General features: G+C 35.1%; 1 protein-coding gene across 1 annotated transcript in view; it reads right to left on the bottom strand.

The window, feature by feature from the left end:
* LOC110446160 overlaps nt 1-19960 on the bottom strand; it is a 30814-nt gene extending 10854 nt beyond the window's left edge. The window contains exons 1-10 of the mRNA XM_021491162.1: nt 19895-19960; nt 11330-11427; nt 10848-10916; nt 10158-10193; nt 9253-9369; nt 7955-8062; nt 6486-6535; nt 4348-4495; nt 1263-1337; nt 757-885 (exon numbers count right to left, since the gene is read on the bottom strand). Of these exons, the coding sequence (XP_021346837.1) occupies nt 794-885; nt 1263-1337; nt 4348-4495; nt 6486-6535; nt 7955-8062; nt 9253-9369; nt 10158-10193; nt 10848-10916; nt 11330-11420 (786 nt within the window). The 5' untranslated portion in view covers nt 11421-11427; nt 19895-19960 and the 3' untranslated portion in view covers nt 757-793. The remainder of the gene's footprint in view (nt 1-756; nt 886-1262; nt 1338-4347; nt 4496-6485; nt 6536-7954; nt 8063-9252; nt 9370-10157; nt 10194-10847; nt 10917-11329; nt 11428-19894) is intronic.
* Between the last annotated feature and the right edge of the window lie 2274 nt (nt 19961-22234).

Here is a 22234-nt window from a genome sequence, read left to right as displayed (position 1 = left end):
ATAAAACACGCAGAACATTGATAACTATAATCACACTCTACCTTACATAAAACACGCAGAACATTGATAACTGTAATCACACTCTACCTTACATAAAACACGCAGAACATTAATAACTATAATCACACTCTACTTTACATAAAACACGCAGAACATTGATAACTATAATCACACTCTACCTTATATAGAACACGCAGAACATTGATAACTGTAATCACACTCTACCTTACATAAAACACGCAGAACATTGATAACTATAATCACACTCTACCTTACATAAAACACAATGAAAAGAATGGCATACACAGGCAGATATGCAGTGTGTACAATACCAGGTTGAGGTGTAATATTTCTGAACAGTGATGAAACGTATTACGTAAAAAATGACGTCACCATTTCTAACGCCGCTTTTGATTGGCTGATACAGCGGCCTCATAATTTCTAAGAGTAAAAGAGTCCATCAATAAAAGTGAATTTTCACAGGGATTGTGTATAGAAGTTTAAATGATAAGGATTGACTTGAATATATTTTTTAAGTTATTGAGCTATAACACAAAAAACAAGAATGTACTCTCATTATAAACCGGTTTATTTAGAGTACAATCCATTTTTGTGTGTTATATCTCCATAACATTAAGATATATTCAAGTTAATACTTAAATAACCTGAAAAAAGTCTTAGTATTGGGTAAAGAGCAAACATAAAATTATTTGTAAATAGATTATACTCCTTTCAAAAAACAGTAAGCAGTCTCACCTGGAATGATTTTTGTTCCGTGAACGGTGATAGCAAATTACCATGAACCCAATTTTTTAAAGGCCACACTGCAAAAGAATGACACACTCACTAGAGCTGTTAGGTAACCTGTGTTTTCGCCTGAATTACCTGCAAAATACAATATCAATGTTCCTTGTATCTAAACCATTCAAACTACAATTTACATCCTAATACTATACATTATCGAACTTGAAGAAGTATTCCTTTTTTTCTGCAGTTTCGTCACTACTGTTATAACAGTGATGTTACATGTTACGCTGTAGTTTATGTATTTCGTCACTGCTGTTTGTATATTTCATAACAGTAGTTTGTGTATTTCATAACAGTAGTTTGTGTATTTCGTCACTGCTGTTTGTGTATTTCATAACAGTAGTTTGTGAAATTTGTGTATTTCATCACTATGTCTATGTCACTTTCATTACTGCAGTCTACTTTTTACTAGATAAATCAATGGAGAAAAGTTAAATTTTCTTTTCAATACTTACACTCGGGTGTACCACACACATACGAGGGTGCCTTTATGCTGTTGTATCGTCGTTCACACTTCTTGTATTTCATTCCTAGCGAACAAAATGAACATTTTCTCAGCCGCATTAATTCAAAACAATAATATTGATACAAATACAACTGTTATTTTGTGACTTCATTCCCCCTTTTTTATTCAATTTTATTCTATTTCATATGGTTAAATATACCAATTGAGCTCGGATTTCTAACCACTTCAGAACATTTAAGGGATTTCGTTCTTCTTCAATAAAATGAAACTTAGCCATGGAACCTTTTAATTCGAGTACTACTGCCATAAAACGGAACTTTGCATATGAAACGATTTTATCCGGTGTTAAGGGATCTCGCTCTATTTCCATAAATGACGAGTACTACTGCCACAAAATGGAACTTTAATTCGAGTACTACTGCCTTAAAAGAGAACCTTTTTATTCGAGTACTACTGCCATAAAATGGAAATTGTATTTGAGTACTACTGCCATAAAAGGAACCTTTTATTCGAGTGCTACTGCCATAAAATGGAACCTTTTATTCGAGCACTACTGCCATGAAATGTAACTTTTTTTCGAGTACTACTGCCATAAAATGAAACTTTATTCAAGTACTACTGCCATAAAATGGAACCTTTTTATTCGAGTACCACTGCCATAAAATGGAACCTTTTTATTCGAGTACTACTGCCATAAAATGGAACCTTTTATTCGAGTACATCTGCCATTAAATGTAACTTTGATTTAAGCACTACTGCCATGAAATGGAAATTTGATTTGAGTACAACTGCCACAAAATGGAAATTTTATTTGAGTACTACTGCCATAAAATGAAACTTTTTATTCGAGTACTACTGCCATAAAATGGAACCTTTTTATTCGAGTACCACTGCCATAAAATGGAACCTTTTTATTCTAGTACTACTGTCATAACATGGAACTTTTTATTCGCGTACTACTGCCATAAAATGGAACTTTAATTCGAGTACTACTGCCATAAAATGGAACCTTTTTATTCGAGTATTACTGCCATAAAATGGAAATTGTATTTGAGTACTACTGCCATAAAATGGAACCTTTTTATTGGAGTACTACTGCCATAAAATGGAACCTTTTTATTCTAGTACTACTGTCATAACATGGAACTTTTTATTCGCGTACTACTGCCATAAAGTGGAACTTTAATTCGAGTACTACTGCCATAAAATGGAAACTTTTTATTCGAGTATTACTGCCATAAAATGGAAATTGTATTTGAGTACTACTGCCATAAAATGGAACCTTTTTATTCGAGTACTACTGCCATAAAATGGAACCTTTTATTCGAGTACAACTGCCATTAAATGTAACTTTGATTTGAGCACTACTGCCATGAAATGGAAATTTTATTTGAGTACTACTGCCACAAAATGGACGTTTTATTTGAATACTACTGCCATAAAATGGAAATTTTATTCGATTACTACTGCCGTAAAATGGAACTTTTTATTCGAGTACTACTGCCATATATGGAAATTTTATATGAGCACTACTGCCATAAAATGAAACTTTCTATTCGAGTACTACTGCCATAAAATGAACCTTTTTATTCGGGCACTACTGCAATAAAATGGAACCTTTTTATTCGAGTACTACTGCCTTAAAATGGAACCTTTTTATTCTAGTACTACTGCCATAAAATGGAACTTTAATTCGAGTACTACTGCCATAAAATGGAAACTTTTTATTCGAGTACTACTGCCATAAAATGGAAATTGTATTTGAGTACTACTGCCATAAAATGGAACCTTTTTATTCGAGTACTACTGCCATAAAATGGAACCTTTTTTTCGAGTACAACTGCCATTAAATGTAACTTTGATTTGAGCACTACTGCCATGAAATGGAAATTTTATTTGAGTACTAATGCCACAAAATGGACGTTTTATTTGAATACTACTGCCATAAAATGGAAATTTTATTCGATTACTACTGCCATAAATTGGAACTTTATATTCGAGTACTACTGCCATAAAGTGGAACTTTTTATTCAAGTACTACTGCCATAAAATGAAACTTTCTATTCGAGGACTACTGCCATAAAATGAAACTTTCTATTTGAGTACTACTGCCACAAAATGGATTTTTTTATTCGAGTACTAATGCCATAAAATGGAACTTTTGAAATTGTTTTATCCTGTTTTACTTAAGCTCTGATAAATCTTTTCTGAAATTAAGACAATACCGTAATGGGCCTTAATTAAACACGAAACACATGGGTCTTAACGTTTGCCTAAATTAAAATATAATTTTACTTTTTATTGTGATGTGAGAAAGAAAAACACGTTCATAACAAAATGTCTTTTTGACTGTGAATTGGCATTTACATATTATGTTCGGAAGTATTCAATATTAATATGTAATCTAGTAGATATCTGGAAATGATAAAATGCTATAGTATAGCGATGCAGTAAAATTAAACCCTTAAAGAGGGAATGATTTTACTGCAATCGTATGATAAGAACTCTATCCAAGTTTGAATTATTAACCAACTGAAAGTAAACATAATAAACCCCAAAATGTCATTTCCTTACATAAATCATAGTAGTCATTACCCCATTGCACGGGATGTAATGAAATTCACCATTCGATAAAACTGCTGAGGACCATTTCATCCACCAAGAGGATTTGATTCTAGCATATCTTGATCTGAGGAAGAAGATTGTGGAAATTTCAGCCAGTTTGTCCCCGTTTGGCTCCGCCACGCTGCCCCCTGAGGGGTCAACCCCATCTTGAGTAAAGATTCTGTTCCCAACCGAGAGCTTATTATTGCTAACAACAAAAGTGTTCTGAGTGTTAAAATATCAGCGTTGCCAGACCAGGATTTGAACTCTGGACTTAAGATTGTTATACTGTCGCTCTAACCAACTGAGCTAGCTGGTCAACGGAAGTGCCCTGGCCCCATTGCGAAATTAAGGGGAGGCTACTGTAAAAAGGAAAACCTACAGTGGACTATTTTACATTATGTGTTATTTTTTGCAAGGGAATAGACCTCCTTAAGTATACGTGTTTGTTTTAGACCAAGTTTCCTTACCATCGACGTTTTGGCGTGCGGGTCCGCACTCATAGACTGTGTCAATGGAGCTGTGGATGCACGTGCGATTGACGTCATCTTCAAAATCACAGCTGTTTAGATTGTCGTTGACGTTGACGCTGTCCTTATATACGCACTCCCTAATTACCTAAATAAACAAACATTGAATAGATTATATGCCAAATACACATGTAAACAAAAGAAAACAAGACCACTCTGAAGTGAATAAAGAAACGTTAACGCTAACTAAAAATCCGAAACTACGGCAAACTATGAGCTGACAAAACATTAAGATATAGAGACCCTGCAAATATAAACAAGGAAAAATTACCAGTTTTTCCGGAAGGGTCTGTGTTTTCTGCTTGATTGACAACGATTGACATTGTATCTAGGTCAAATGCAAGTGATATCAAAATATTTACATTTGCTCTGCATCCTTCCTTTCTAATGCATTGGGAAGGCAAATGTTGTTATGAACTATAGCGACATTTGCTATCGTAACGTCATCAATTTCTATCGTGATATCATTATTTTCATTGTTGTCAACACTTAATTTGCTGCTCAAAAAAATATTCGCAATAACTAAATGAAGCATAATTATTCTTATCAGTATGTAAATATAAATAATGAATATTTAGCAAATGTTGTTATTGTCCTATAACACACATTTCAATTGCTGGCAAACTTACATAAACCCTTTCTGGGCTTTAAGTTTGTCATCAATAGCAATTAAGACCATAACAACATTTGCTTAAACATTCATTGCTTAGATAAATATTTCACTATTTAAAAGCAACACAACGTCGTCGGTACATCTGAAAACGAAAATGATGGGCGTTGGCAAAGTTTTGTTAACTGTCCTCTGATCGGCTCTTCAAAAAACTGACCTGAGCCCCACGTAACAAACAAAAAATAGGCGGGATATTTTCTTACCAGGAACTCTCTGTCCGAAAAATCTCATCGAACTCAACAAAAGTATTGTCAGTAGAAAAATTCAGTCCATGATTTCGTTCTCATATATACCTCCTCACATGAAAAGAGACGGAAAGTGTTTGTTATGTACAATGTGTTGCAGGGAACAGAGTGGAAAATAGAAAATGTCTTGATAGAAATGATGTTTTTGAGGAAGGAATGGGCAAAAGCTTCTTTTGATTTCTTCGAGTTCCAGAGCCTTTCATGTTTAGTTAAAACTCAAACAACATGGCTGAGGTCAAGCATCATTTAATAATCAGAATGAGGCTGTCGTGATGACATCGAAATATCAAGGGTAACACTACTGATCGGATATGGTATTAATTAGTTACAATAGATTACATATATATGACGGAGCCCATCAACTGCGCTTCTATAGTATACAACGTCACATTACAACTGTGACCTTAGTTTAACTCATTCACCCCTGAATTTTCGTAATGAAATATTCCAACCTTTAAATTTGAAGAGTTCAAATGTGTATTCAGGGGAGAATGAGGAAGTATGGGTAATGACTCGGTAAAACGTTGTTTATAAGGATTTTTGAGACATTGGGGAAGATTCCGCTTTCCAAAAAATTACAAACATTTTTGAATTGTCTGCAAATACCCCGAGGGACAAAACAATCTCTTCAAATGACATATTCGTTTTTTCCAGATCAATTTTTAAGATCTTATAATAAAGGAATAATGATGCAAATTCTCTGGTTGGAAATACTTATTTTAAGGGTCCAAAATCGAGAGTATCCCTCCTAAATAGGGAGAGCTTGCAAGTATGGTTACAGTTTAAGGAAATATTCTAAATTAAAACCATAATTTGTAAGAAAAAATGAACTGATTAAGTAGGGTCAACAAACAACGACCACATTTTATGTAGAAATTGTTCGCGTGCGAAAATGTTCACGTTATGGTTCTTAAACTGATCGCATTGTGGCAATTTTTCGGGTTTTGGGAATGGTTCGAAATATTTGTTTTCTGTGTATCCATAATCTATTAATGAATGATAATTTGTTGTCGATATTTAGCACTTATTAACTCTAGGTGAAAAATAAACCACCAGCATTTCCACACCGCGAAAAGTTCCATTTTTACAGTATGTTCATGATTTAAAGCTGACAATCTGATTGATTTTTCGCAAAGGTTTTTCAACCATCAAGTAATACTCACAGGAATATTTTCGCACCGTTCTCCCTGATAGTAACCCCCTCCATCCAGTACTGTAAGTAAAGATGATACGAAGTTAGTTAATTTGTTTCCCTAGAAACTCTCAGATAATACTAAATGGGATACATTTGTTATGATATATACAAAACAAAAAACAATAATGATAGTTTTTTTATTCAAATTGCCATACGATAACAGTAAGAAATTCAAACGTTAATCAAACAAAAAAGGCCCCACCAAAACAAAATAATAATTAAAAGAATATTTAAAATAAATAAGAAAAAAAAAAAAAAAAAAAAATTAAAAAAAAAAAAAAAAAAAAAAAAAAAAAAAAATTACACATTTTTTATATATATACACATAATGCTAATATATAGTCATCTACATAGCCAAATCAAAGTTTGAATGCTGAAAGTCAACATAATCCGGCAATTAAGAAGAGCCGGCGTTATTATTTTACTTTACTTTAAACATATTGCATTGCCAATTAATTTGAACAAGGGATTGGACATAAGTTATTACCACTTATGCCAGCCTTCTGTTGCATGACTTTGGCTATTTTCCAAGTGGTCTTATATTGTTGACAGCGGGTCAATATTCACTTATGACATCATTTCAATTGTAACGTAACGATTCTCTTTGCCATATGCAGTACTTTTCTGCTGAACATTTCAGGATACGTTCCATCTTGTTTAATAATTTAAATATTGTTTAGCATCTATTGTAACAGTTCAGAACTTTTAGTAAATATGTGGTGAGAAAGTGATATTAACCTCGACTTCTTCTCTCTTAATAGCTCGTTTCTCAGGTCCATAAAACCACAAATCTACCTCAACAAAAGTCCATAATTGTTCAATATATGAGTTCACGTTAGTACGGTCAGCAGACCTGCTGCATTTTGTTTTCATTAATATATATACAAATGTACATGCAATAAATGAATATTTAAATTGTTTAAGGATTCTCGCCCACTAAAGGCAAAACATTTAAGAAATCCACTGTGATTTTACATTCATACAATATCTCCCCCTCATTTCTCTTTAGATATAACTGTGCATGTAGTACGACGGGGCCAGTGAACTGTCATTGTAGTTAAAGCTCAGTTGGTTAGGGTGACTGTTTTGTGATCGGAGGTCATGGGTTCCAATCTCGGAAGACATTTTTATAATAAGATCACTGGATTTTTTAAAAAGGAAAATTGTATTTTTTTGTGGGTTTTTTATTTGTTTCAAATTATGATTATTTTGGTGTAAAAAATTCATGTTTTATGTCGACCACATGTGAGATGAGCCCTTGACTCAATGTGTTATCTAATTTAAATGTTATTATATTGAAGGTATTATCATGTGATATTTTTTTGCGGTGATACAAGAATATTTAAGACAAATGTTAAGGAAGGGTAAAGCTTGTAAAGAAACATCCTTGCAACGACTAAATATACACATTTTCCTAAATGTATGAGGGAAACGTACCTGGTGGGCATTCGCACTTGTATATAGGCTTTGGTTTAGCGTTACAGTCCGATTCCGTTTTCTTGAGTTTTCCACCATTAAGACAAACTACATTATCATATTTGCAACCTGAGGTTAAAAAGAGATTAAAAACGTCAGCTGTGAATATATGAATATTAAATACAATAGGATAACTCATCAACAAGGCAAAGATAGTTGATCGACGCAATGTGCAAAGGAAATGTGTCCTCAAATATTCAAACCGGAACTAATAAAACCTGAAAATGATTCAGTCAAACCAGAACTAACGTAAAACAGAAAAGAATTCAATAAAGTAAAACTATTGAGTACTCCATATTACTACACCAAGAATTTTGAGAATTTTATTAACTCCCCTTGTTGCAGTCATTACGTCAAAATATTGTAACGTAGATATTAAACGTGATAGCCTGAGAATGACTGCAAGACTTAAAGAAGAAAGCGACGATCAACTATATTTGCTTTCAGCCTCCATCCATGCTCAAGAATGCAGTAATGTAACATAAAAATAGTAAAATAGAAACAAAACAACAAATAACAACATGACACCACTCAAAACAGTTAATATTGCATTATTATTATTATTATTATATTAATAATCAAATTATCAACATTAAGGATCCTTGTCCCGCTGCACTGTTAATTTCCCCTACAGATGATAACCTCACTTTAACATCCGAATTGGATGTAATTATACCACAGACAGGACTCTTCCGGTGAACAGGTAGGTTAACGCGACAGTATACTTATCTCAAGTCCAGGGTTCGAAACCCGGTATAGTCCCACTAATATTTTTCCAATCAAATCCCTGTTGGTGATTTTTGTTAAAAGTTTCACAAGCAACTGTATAGTTATACACTTTTTGGCAGTGGTGCAGGGATCCTTAATCAAGTTGCGGAGACAATAAATATGCAAATATTTATTTGTGGTAAATAATTTACTAAAAAAGAATAGATATATATACAATACAGTGCATTACACACAGTCATACCAGTTCAAGGTTATCATGTCACTTTTTATAGCATTTATATCAATTATACAATATCATAATAATTAAGGAAGATAGAAGCAATAAAATATATAGTATTACCTCGTTATACTGCCTCCATTTGTCCAGAAAAGGTTTGACGTTATAAAGTCGTTTGGCTATAAATTTAAAGGAAATGTTTAAAGGAATTTTTTAAAAAAGGGACCTTGAAATATGCTGGCGGTAAACGAGGTGGCAAATGGAATAAACGGCGTTATATCGAGGTTTTATTTACTTTGTCAGTTATACGTACAAAGCGGAACCTGTGTGCGGTTGCATTGCATGAACTGGTCATTGCCGGCACAGAAGCACTCTAGTTTCCCAAATACATGACCATTCTTTGCCGATTCGCAAGTGGCTACCGGCAACGCTGTAAAAAACGGTGATAGATATACATTTAAATATTACACGTAATGTGTTAAGCTTTTTCACCTAAGCTTTCAGGATTTTCACGTAGGGTTTCCCATCCTCGATACTCCAGGGGTTACGCTCACTTTAGCTCTCTGTACCCCTGAAATATATCATAGCAAAAAGGAAGGCTCAGTGTGCACCACTTTGTGGATGGGACGAAAACTAGTTTAAAACTGAACGTTTGTCATAATTATCAATTTGATTGAAACGTTAAGGAACAAAATATGTCCCAGAGTAATGTATGCGCCTAAACGTTACGGTCATCAATGGTTCTATGTAAGTTTGATATCCTCTCTTTTTCTCTCTCTTAGAAACTATGATCGAATGAAGTCAACAGTATATAACTGCATTCTGATCATTTTGATCGTTTTTGACTTTGAACTTTTAAAGTGAATTTGTAAGTTAGCCTCGCAGGTCATTAATTTTTTCTCAATATCCGTTCAGAACACCTCGGCCGATTCACTTCGGTCATGTAACTTTGAAAATCAGGGCAAGGTGTTCCAAATGGTTCCATTATCGAATCCTTAACTATTTCCAGGGGAAATTTGTATTCATTGAGTCATACTTTCCTTCCTCAACATGGTTTTACCTTTACAAATTTTGAGTAGATTTGTGCATGTCTGTATAAAATTCTTTGTTATCAAGTATTTTCAGATATTTTCAAAACCTTTTTATTTCTATTAAAATGAACTATATTTCTAATAACTTTAAAAAATGAATATTTATAGTCAATACTTGTTTACTTACAAATATCTGACGTCGTGCACTGGGTCGAATTCATAGCTAAAACGAAAGGAAAAGTACATTATGATCGACAATAATGCAAAATAAAACAAAATGATCGATATGAAATTTGAAATGAGAAAAAGTTCTGCTCGCCGCAATTTTAACTTGTCAATTGAGTATTCTCCCCTATAGATATAAGTTGCAGTAACCGAAAAGAATACTTTCTAGTTAAGAGTTAATGCCCTTGTCAAGATTTTCATCTATCATTTTGATGCTATGCATTTACGATTTCTGGATGGCGATATTGATAAAGTGATAGATTGGCATTAGTCCTAGTTCGATCGTATAATTTCTTTGACAAATGTTAAAATTTCGAACATCAGCACTTCAGTATAAAATGCTTCGAATTGTGTAATTAATACGGAATATTTTTGGAGAAAATGACACTTAAAAGTGACTAAAGCAAGGGTAAACTTTAATTTGATGATAGCTTCACAAAACTGACAAATAAATAAATATAATAAAATAATCAATTAAGAGATATTCATTTATCTACACCAGGTGGAACAGCTTTGTATTACTCGTACTTATAATTTTTGCATATAGTGGTTTTTTTATTCATAAAATCATACATGAAATGTGCAACTTATAAAACGCTACATGATTTTTTTTATTTTATTTTTATATATATTTTAAAGAATATTATTTTACCGTGCAATTTCTGATGGGCTTGACTTTCTATCCATTGGTGATTTGAAATAAATACACACGTGTTTGATCCTGAAAAGAAAGAAAGAAAATACGTTACATAAACATGAAGTTGATTTTCGCTGTCTGCCGGAACCAGTAGTCATAGCCACTCGTTGCAACTCGGCAGATTCCGTACCTATATTCATTCCATCTTGTTTAATGACTAAAACTTTATTTAGCATCTAATATTTAGCTATTAAGGACCCTTGTTGTTAACATGATACTATTTGCACCTGAAATGTGATAATGACCTCGACTTCGTCTCGGTTAATATCGATTTCGCAGGTCTGTATGACCACATATTCACCTCAACCAAAGTCCATATTTGATGAATATTCATCTCATTCAAAGGCCATAATTGATAAATATTAATCTCAACAAAAGTTTATTTTAATAAACATATGCAGCTGCATACGGCTTTGTATATAACGTATGGGACATACCTTCTGCCTGAGGCGAAATCGATGCGACACCAATTGTCATCAAAAGGTACCAAAACATTCCGTAAATAATTCTCCTCCGCATGTTTATCATGCAAGTCCTGTGTAAAAACAAGTAGACAAAATAACAAGAGGCCCATAGCGCATGCATTGCTCTTCTGTTTCCTTTGCTATCTGAACTATTTGTAAATAGACCCTGCGAAGTGGCCATCTTAGATTTCTTTTTGACTCAAAGAATTCAACTTAATGAACCTATTAAAGGCAAGGACTGGAACGTTTTTACGAAGTCTGATCAAAATTGATCTAATGTTATTGAGAAATGTGAGAAAAATATATCTCATTTAATCAAAGGAAATATTGGGCACTATGGATTTAAAATCAACCCGAAAATTAATAGCGCATGTTCAGAACCACGAGAAAATTATTCAGCTCACTTTTGGTGACCTATAGGACTGAGGGAATATGAAAAGATACTGAAAAGGTTTCAGCCTATTTAATTACTGCTGACCATCTTTCATAGAGACTTGGTTAAAACAATAACATCACTTACTAGGGACCAGGCAGGAGGAAATTGAGGAAAATTGGGAAACGACTCAGCCATTCAAAGAATGCCTTTGTCCTATTACATGCTATTGACACATACATACATTTACAATAACATAATGTCAATGATAATAGGCAAGGTCAATAACATTTTCGTTTCTTAGAAACAAAGGTATAAATCCATCTTTGATACGGATCCTAAAGAATGTTTAAACTTTGTCTTGCAGCAGTTGCACTCTGTAAAGCTGGGCATACAAGCAAACAAAAAAGCTCAAAACATATTCAGGGTACATAGGCAAAAGTTCAGGTCAATATCCGGTCACATTTTTAACCTGAAATGAGCAAAGAGTCTATACGTCAAACTGACCTGCATTTAACCTGAATTTGACCTGATATTCATATTAAATAATTGTAGTACAGTCCACATATAGTGCTGGTTTAATAAATTTGATCACCATCAAGTGCATCTTCGATATCAAGGGGTAACGCTCACTGTTCCTCTCTGTACCCCTGGAATACGTCATAGCAAAATCGAAGAAACACGGCTAGCTATTTGATTGGTGTCAGGTGAAATTACCTGACCAATCACTAGGTTGATACTTGTCCTTTGAAGATTTCGGAGGAGCGACGCCCGATTTCAAAGCCAAAAGGTTTTTACCGTTACCCGAAACCGAGATCCTTTTGATGTTCATCAAAGGATCAAGCTAGTCTTCCCGTCTCTTTCACAAGGTGGTCCACGATGAGCCTTCATTTTTGCCACAGCATATCACAGGGGTGCAGAGATTGAAAGTGAGCGTAACCCCTGAATATTTGGTGCTTTCTGAGTTAAATTATCTGATGGTAAGAATATACTCTTCCATGTTTAGAGGTGTAGGTAAGGGATATCCGCATGTAGATATTGACTTGTACACAATGAGCGAGGGATATCGATGACGGCGTCATCATGTTAATCCTTGTTTTAACTGATAAGGATCTCTGTCCTGTCGCAAACAAAAAACTAGATAATTCTTCTATAGTTTTCTCCCCTACATTTCGTTTCGGACATGTCTGAAGCGCGACTGGGCCGGGATACTAGCGTTGGCTAAGTAGCTCAGTTGGTAAGAGGGACAATATAATGACTGGAGGTTCAGGGGTCAAATCCAGGTCTTGCTCAGTTGCATTTCTACACTAAAAACACTATTTTAGATAGTTTCTTTTTAGAAATAATTAATTAAAGTAATAGTTATGCCTGGTAAAAGGATACCGATGTTTAGTAACGTGTTTTGGTGAGGTACTGGCATCATTAAGCCACATTGATCGAGAACAGTACGTGAAAGATACAACCTTAAATTATTTTGATATGTTTACGATATGATATTTATCCATTTATGACATATTGATTTTATATTTTAAAAAAAAACCCAACGAAATTCATCAAAACACCGTACATTTTAAATAATATTTCCTGAATGTGATAAACGTAATTACATGAACATTTAATACCTGTATAATATGGAATTAAAAATACTGTAAATGTGTGGAAATTCTCACGTTAATCAAGTTGATTACGAATGCAAAAATATCAGCTCACTAATCTTAATTCATAGATTATATACATTAAAGATAGATAAAGTTTAAGGATTTCAGAAAATGTCAACATCCCGATTTGTTTAAAAGAAAACAGAGTGGCGAAAATGTGTTGTTTCTTTCCTTTTTTTCTATATTACATTGCCGGACTCATACAAATGTACATATCTTTTTTGAGAATAGTGACCATTCAAATCCTGAGAAGGTTTTGATGAAGTGTTTGAGTTTGGGTTACAGCCGACGGTTTTGAACATTTTTTGGTTCTCTGGGCTATGAAACTTTAGCGAGGGATCTACATTACAATTTTCGCGAAGTTTTGCCTGTAATCGCATTTGTGGTCCAAGTACAATGTATGTATTTGTGATAGTCAATTGTGATGCCTGTTTGTAGGTTTTATACAATTATTGTTCGATTATTGTTCATTGATAATCTAGTAATTAACGGGAATGTTAGTTTTAAAGGTCAATATTTAGAAACATATCAGCGCACATGCCTATTTCACAGCGTGTGTTACAACATATGTCGTCTGCTATGAGGACCACAATCTAAGTATATGCATTGTATATATATAATACAGTCCTATAATAAACGTACTTGAGTTCCCACAGGTAAGTTTTACTGGTAGATTCACATTTTGGATCTTATGTCTAATATTTTCTATTTTTTGGGTTTGTGGAATTGTTTGGAACTATAACAATAATAAAAAAGATAAAAATAGGTTTGCTTATTAATCCTAAAAAGAATAAAAAAATATATAAAATAAAAGACGTAGTGCAATGTTTTTTTAATTGAAATTGTATGTATAAAAGTGATTATCTACAAGCTTAAGGCAAACAGGACATATAGTTTCATACAAAAAATGAAAGCAACATAGAACAAAATATACACAATGGCTTTATAATTCATTTATCTTACATTTTACATGATTACAAGATATTTTGTAGTGGGATGAAATCTAGACAATACCAGTTATCCCGTTAACACATATCAAAAATGAAAATGATGACAGAAGAATTACCAAACATTTAAAACAACTCATTGTTCGTTTATGTAACCAAATCACTCTCAATCATGTACACATGGAACACCATTACACAGCCCGCTAGCGCAAGGTATACGTGTATGTCAGGTACATTTGTACATGTAACAAGAAGCTATTGCACGTTCTCACGTGCAACCAAACATGCATTTTCATAGGAATCTTGATATTTAACACCAGCAAAAATATTCACAGAGTTAGTGCATTGCAGTTGTAATAATGATTTACTGGACGGAGCGGAACTCGCTCGACAGTAAAACCTAACGACCTCAAGCTTGTATACATGAGTACGGTACACAAAACACATCATTCCACATTCCATATGCGTTTCATATATGACATTTTTGAAGTCGTCTGGTCTCATGTCAGTGTGTTCTATTGTGTCAATATACGTCTTTGTATCGCAATCATTATTTCTGAAGTACTTCTGTTTACACATTTCCAAGTGAGGTCTCGGTATCGGATGTTGACATATCATCGTCTCGCACGAGTGCTATTGTTTATCCGGTGTTACTAGTAATTACACCACGACATTGAAAAGTCCGATTAGCAAAACGGAATGGAGACACGGAAAATACGACCAGAAAAAACATGTGTTAACGTAGCTGGCAGCGCTCCACTACACATACGCTACTAGCAGTAAATAAGATCCGGTGGGAAAACATGTACATGTTTTCTAAAACGCAACTTAAAAATAAACTCACCACATATAAAAGAACACGCATACAAAGCACTAGTCAGACCAAAACGTGAATACTGCTCTTCCATTTGGGATCCACACAACACAAACCAAATTAAACAAATAGAAAAAAAACACAACGAAGAGCAGCACGCTATGTAAACAACAGATACCACAACACTAGCTCCGTAACAGATATGATCCACACACACTACATTGGCCAACACTACAAACACGGCGCTCTCACACAAGGATGATCCTTTTTCACAAAATTGTACACCATATCGTAGCCATAAACCCAACATATACTGAACAAAAAAAGAAACGCACAATTAAATTATGCAATCAATAGCCTATGATATTTTGGGAAATTTGTAGAAAATTTTATATCAATATTAAGGGACAAGTCGACTGTTTACAATACTGTAGCAGAAAAGTGTGTGTGACGTCACTCGTGTCATCAGAAGTTACTCAAGAAGTGGGATACCAGCGGAAAACAACACGACACTTCAGTACCTGGTGACGGCACCTTTTGCACGAATCCCTGCACGGATTCTCCTATGCATTGAATCCATAAGAACATTTATTCGCCTTAAGGGAATGTTGTTCCATTCTTGTGTTAATGCTGCGATCAACTGGGCGCGGTAAGTTGGGGTTTTTTGACGTTTCCTAATACGCCTGTCCAGCTCATCCCGTGAGAAAATTACGACAGACTCTGGCAACATGCGGTCGAGCATTGTCTTGCTGGAAAATTAGGTTATGACGTCTGGGAAGTGGAAGGACATGTGGTTGGAGGATCTGGTCTCTGTATCGAAAGGCATTGAGGTTTTGATCCTGGACTACTAAGGGGGATTTTACTTTATGGGAGATGCCTCCCCAAACCATTACAGAAGCCCCACCGAATATATCGCGTTCAACCACGCATGCGTCGGCGAAACGCTCAACGCGTCTGCGATATACCCTTTTTCTTCCGTCTGAGCAGGGACGTATAGTGAAGGGGATTAGCAACTCCCTCTTTGCCTTACCAATTTTATGACACGTCAATCTAGACTTACCTCCCCCTGATTCAGGAGCAGATAGCGAGCACCACCTTTCTCAATTTTAACAAAGCAAGATGGCGTCGATACCGCTTCGTTAGATACAGAATGTGGCGTGAAAACAAACCAATCGCGATAAGTGTTCTTACGTCTTTTGTTTATCCCATTGTTATACGCTGATTGTATTACTTATAATTGATAAAATCTGTGGTATCATAGTAATTGATGTCTCGTTTTTGGGGTATATTTTTCTATTTTTAAACGCGATGTAACGCGTGGTTCAGAGTATTGTGGTGGGCGTCGATAAACAAAAATGCGGGATAAAAAAAACCCACATGTATGTGAACCACCTCACTCCAAAAATATTTGACTGATCTTTTTTAAATTAGCAGCAATAGAAAGCTGAATAATTTTTATAACGACCCAACCCATTTTAATTGCAAATAATATAATTTAACTTGTGTTATTTTTGTGTCAAAAAGAGTAAATATCAGCATTATTTTTCACTGGAACGTAAATCATTATTGCGAAAGTAGTTGGTGACTGCTCACTGTTTTGATTAAATTTTATAAACTATCGTTTATATTTTTTAAAACAATTAATATCAATAAACAGCTGAGTAATTTCTATGTTAAGTAGGCCTGATTTGATTTGCATTACTTGGAACTATAGCGATGTCACAGATGAAATNTTATGGCAAAAAATAACAAATAACTTGTGCTGTTTTTGTGTCAAAAAATGTCAATATTAGCATTATTTTCACTGGAACGTGCTTTACGAAATGTGATTTGTTGTAATAGCCACCAGCACAGCCGAAAGGCTAGACATAGTGGCAACGAAAGCCCTGTCCCTGGAATAAAAAGAAGACCTACTAATACACAGTCCCAATCAGGGCTAACCATTATCAAAACACTCCCATCTCGGCGAGATTGGTGACATGATTTTAACGCTAGTGCGCAAGCGCGGGCTGATCGAGAGGGGCTCTCGATGACTTCGCGGTTCGGTGAACAAACACAAAAGCGACGTGCTATAGAATCTTGACTGGGGCAGAGTTGCCAATCCCCTCTATATACTGTCCCTGGTCTGAGCGATACAGACAGAATCTAGACTCGTCGGTGAACATCACACGCCTCCATCGACGCATCCCAAACCTATTCGGGCCATGTCTGCGCATCCATTCAAGACTCACTTGCCGCCTCCGTGGTGTCAGAGGTGGCCCGACATAATGATTCTCTCGGCACGCAATCGGTTCCTGGCAGTTTGAGGCCTAATGGGTCTGCCATGTGTACCTTAGGTATGCGACGCAGTCTCTACAGCAGTCTTAAATCTGTTGCGCAAGTGCGACAATCGAATCGCTGTCTTGTCGTGCAGTCGTTACACATGGACGAACGCTCCTGGGACGATCGGAAACTAACCCAGTAGCACGGAAACGTGTACAGAGACGGTTAATTTACACGGGCCAACACCAAACTGCCGTGCGACAGCAGTGGCTATGACCATCCATCAACATCGCAATTGCTCTACCCCTCTAACACAAAGGAATCTCATTCCCATAGCAGCAGTACAATGCACAACAGTAGAGGACTTCAAGGCACACTTACCCTATGCAGCCATTGAAGCCCTCATCACACGCTAAAATATACGCCAACTTTTATCTTTTATCTATACCTTGCAAAAAAAGAATCACAAAAAACTTATCACTATAAATAACCCCCCTTTTCACGCCACTGTGTTAGGACCCCCAAGGGCATAAACATCACAATCGATGGAGCCCATGTACCATAAGCAGACATGATTTGGCACGTAACCAGGACAAGGGTTGCTAAACCAATGTGATCTCATTGGACGTCGCAAAGGCTTTCGACAATTGCATTATTGCAGATCATAGTTCTACACCAGTAATAAAGCAAAATTTCAATGTATTGCCTTATCTTGCACAGAAGTTTGCGGGGTCAGTCATGAAGATATTGTAGAACACGGTCACAATAGTAACTAATAGCAATGTATTATAGAAATTTGTCTAGACTATTGATACCGAGGAATTAAATTCGACGAATGCAGATTTCTTTGCAAGCAGGAAACAAGGGGAGACTAAAAAACTAGCTGCTTTCACCCTTCACAGGGCTCTTCAGGTTTATTCAAATTATTGAATAGACCTGAAGAGCCCTGTAAAGGGTGAAAGCAGCTAGTTTTGTACTCGGTCGTTAATCTTATTTTTTCTTTACTTACTTCCTTCACATGGACATTTAATCCCTTTTTATTATATATATATATATATATATATAGAATAAAAACAATTTTTTCAGATCGTCCGCTAGGCCTTTCTGCCTGTAGGGCTTCTTCAGGCGGATTAGTCGATCGTTAATTTTATTTTTTCTATATATATATTTATATATTTATGACCTATTCGTTAATTATATAAAAGATCAATTGTCAATAGATTGATCGATCGGGGCAAATGTCTTATTTCCCGGCTATAGCCACAGACTTGGATATCTGATTCCGTGCTTTAACACATAGTTATCGGTTTCATTAAAAAGAAATGAAGAACACACAATTATGTCATTGTGCAATTACAACTGAAACACAACTATATTTAGCAGTTCCAAGAACTATATCAATATGCCAAGATAAATACACCTATCAGCGCACATGCCTATTTCACAGCGTGTGTTACCACATATGTCGCCTGCTATGAGGACCACAATGTAAGTATATACATCATATATATAATACAGTCCTATAATAAACGTACTTGAGTTCCCACAGGTAAGTTTTACTGGTAGATTCACATTTTGGATCTTATGTCTAATATTTTCTATTTTTGGGGTTTGTGGAATTGTTTGGATCTATGACAATAATAAAAAGAGATGAAAAGAAGGTTTGCTTATTAACCCTAAAAAGAATTTAAAAAATATAGAATAAAAGATGTAGTGCTATATGTTTTTTTAATAGAAATTGTATGTATAAAAGTGATTATCTACAAGCTTAAGGCAAACAGGACATATAGTTTCATACAAAACATGTCTATACTGAATAACTGTTCTGATATCTTCAGTTGGGTCGGTTATAGTCGAGTAGTATAAAAGGAACGGATACCACAGAACCACTCAGCCAGCTGCTGTCGTTCATTAACACACAGAGATTTGTTGTGAGGTCCATCGTTTATGCATATATATATATATATATATATATATTCCCTAAACTTGATAAAAACGTTCCTCGTAAAATTAATCAAATAAGTCAGACACACATGAAAAAATGACATAAAGAATGAAAATTATACTACTCGACCGAAAAAGAACACCTCATTCATAATAACTGGATAACTATCTACATTATAATATAATAATACAGGTCATTTATCATGATGAATCGGTCATAGATCAATCATAATAGATTACAATACCCGCATTACTAACTATATGTCTGACCTTTTTAGTTACCGCTAGTTATTTTCATAATCAATATGTAAAAACCCATGTACGCATATATACCGCGCTGGAAGCTGACCCAGATTACTCTTATAACATGAGAGGCCGCGGGTCCGGCCTTTTTTCTATCGGACATGATTTTGCCGCCTGCGACGGCGCCTGTCAAAAGTTGTCTTGTCTTCGAGTAACACTACAATCTACATAAATGTTTTGTGCTTACATATATGCATGTTGAAGTAAATATACTAAATTAATATCTGTTCGACTCACCTCTCTGTTTCATATAGCACGGAATAAGATCTAAGTTCGTTGTTTTGTCTGAAGCTAGTGGAAATACCCGAAGAAGGTCTAAAAATAGAACCACGGCGTGTGGCGGTGGTTCTATTTTTAGATTACGGGGTATTTTCACTAGCTCTAGCACTAGTGACTACTACTGAAATTCACTTTCAATTGCCATTTAGTTTAAACATATTTTATTGCCAAAAAATGCAAGAGGATTGGGCACAAGTTACATGAACATTATTAACGCCCTTTCCTTATAAGATAAATAATTGTATATACACATCATAAGATGGATTTCATAGTTTAAATCAATACATTTATCTATTATTGGGAGAGAGAGAGAGAGAGAGAGAGAGAGAGAGAGAGAGAGAGAGAGAGAGAGAGAGAGAGAGAGAGAGAATGTTACTTATTCATTGCAGTTTATAAATTATAATGTACATCTCAATATTCAACATATAATGCACACATTCATTCTTACTTTTATTTACAAATTATGGTATATTTTGAAATTTGGTCATGAAAATGGAACCATCCAGCACAGTCAGCGCAGTGATATCCTGGCACTATTCCATACTTTCAACTATTCAACAGTTCGTCACGTCCCGTGCTTTGTGTCTTTCTCCTTTTCATTCCATCCTTTCTCGAAAATTCGTTTCTACCGCACTGGCTGTAACTGAATGGCCCATCACATGCCTATATTACATACATTCCAGCACACGCACACTTCTTGCATTCACGCTCTCGTGCACTTAAAAGAAAGTTAAACATTACAGAGGATTACTAAAATAATAAGGAACACACAAGTGTACGTTATGCCATGTAATACGGACACAAGCTAAGAAATGAATATGAAAGATAATGAGGACTGTTGGAGAGGAGACAGAAGAACGTGACCAAATTTAAAACCTGCGAGTACTCGATACATACTGTTGGACATATATAAATACATTTTTATTTTCGTCACTCGAATAATCTTCATGGCCATACAATAATTTCTCTAAGCTTAGAGGTAAGTATTCATGAAGATTTCTAAACATTTCAACTCTTTGATCAGTATATATACTGCATGTAAAAAAGAAATGATGAGCATTTTCATTAGGATATCCACATGCACAAATAGGAGAGTTGATTAGGTTAACATTAAAGAGATCATCATTTAAAGGGCTGCATTTATGACGGAGTTTGGTTAGTAAAATATTTAACTTACGGTCACCGGCTAAATAAAAAACAGGCACTTTAAATGTTTCATTTTGTTTTTTGAGGCAGTTTGTGAAGCTCTTAAAAGAATGTGCAGTTTTAATATTAGTGTCAAGCTCATTCCATAGTCTTAAAGTAGAAGGTATGAACGAGTTGAGTGAAGATTGTAAGCGGAAATTAGGAATGGAATAGTTCTCAGAGTTTCTCAAATTATAAGGAGTTAAAGTAGCTACTAGTGGCGGGAGAAGGTCAGTTAGGTAAGAGGGAGTCATATTGTTGTGAATTTTGTAGAAAAGTTGAAGTTTGCGGCGGGTGCGACGTTGAGACAAGACTTCCCAACCAGTTTCGAAGTAAAGAGACGCTCTACTAGCAAAAGATGGCAGGCCGGTGACAATACGCGCCGCTTCTAACTGGAGTTTTTCAAGTTTATTTGCATCGGCAGTTGTACAACCGTCCCAAACTTCGCAACAGTATTCAAGCAGAGGGAGTATAAAAGTAAGATAAATTCTGTTTAATGTCTTGCGATTTAAAGTATATTTTAACTTGCGGAGAATTCCTATTTGTTTCGTAACAGTTTTACAAATGTTATCAATATGGTGAGTCCATTTACAGTTAGCATCTAGGAAAATGCCTAGATGTTTATGATGTTCGATAAAATCAATATTAACATTATTAAAAATGAGATTGACATCAAGCTCAGCATTGGTATTTGAAATTAGTAGCGCTTCAGTTTTATTAGGATTAAATTTAACAAGCCAATTTTCTGCCCAGTTATGAATTTTTTCAAGATCTCGGTTAGTAGTAGTTTCTAGTTCAATTGCGGAAGGAGAAGAGACGGATAGGGAAGTATCATCAGCAAAAAGACGGGAAGGGCTGACAAGGTTATCAGTTATATCGTTGATATACAAGAGAAAAAGAAGCGGACCTAAGACAGAGCCCTGGGGTACACCAGCATTAGTTGTTTTAGTATGAGAAGTAACATTGTGGATGAAGACTTGTTGATGGCGATTCTGTACATAATCGGATAGCCAGTCTAAAAGATTTCCAATTGCCATGGTTGGGTTATACTCAGCATTGTCGTTTAAAAGTCAGCACGGTCAGATTAAAGTCAGCATAAAGATTTTACCTGTG

This window comes from Mizuhopecten yessoensis, unplaced genomic scaffold (genome assembly GCF_002113885.1).
Source record: "Mizuhopecten yessoensis strain PY_sf001 unplaced genomic scaffold, ASM211388v2 scaffold2597, whole genome shotgun sequence".
Lineage (NCBI taxonomy): Eukaryota > Metazoa > Mollusca > Bivalvia > Pectinida > Pectinidae > Mizuhopecten > Mizuhopecten yessoensis.
This window is presented reverse-complemented; position numbering and strand designations above follow the sequence as displayed.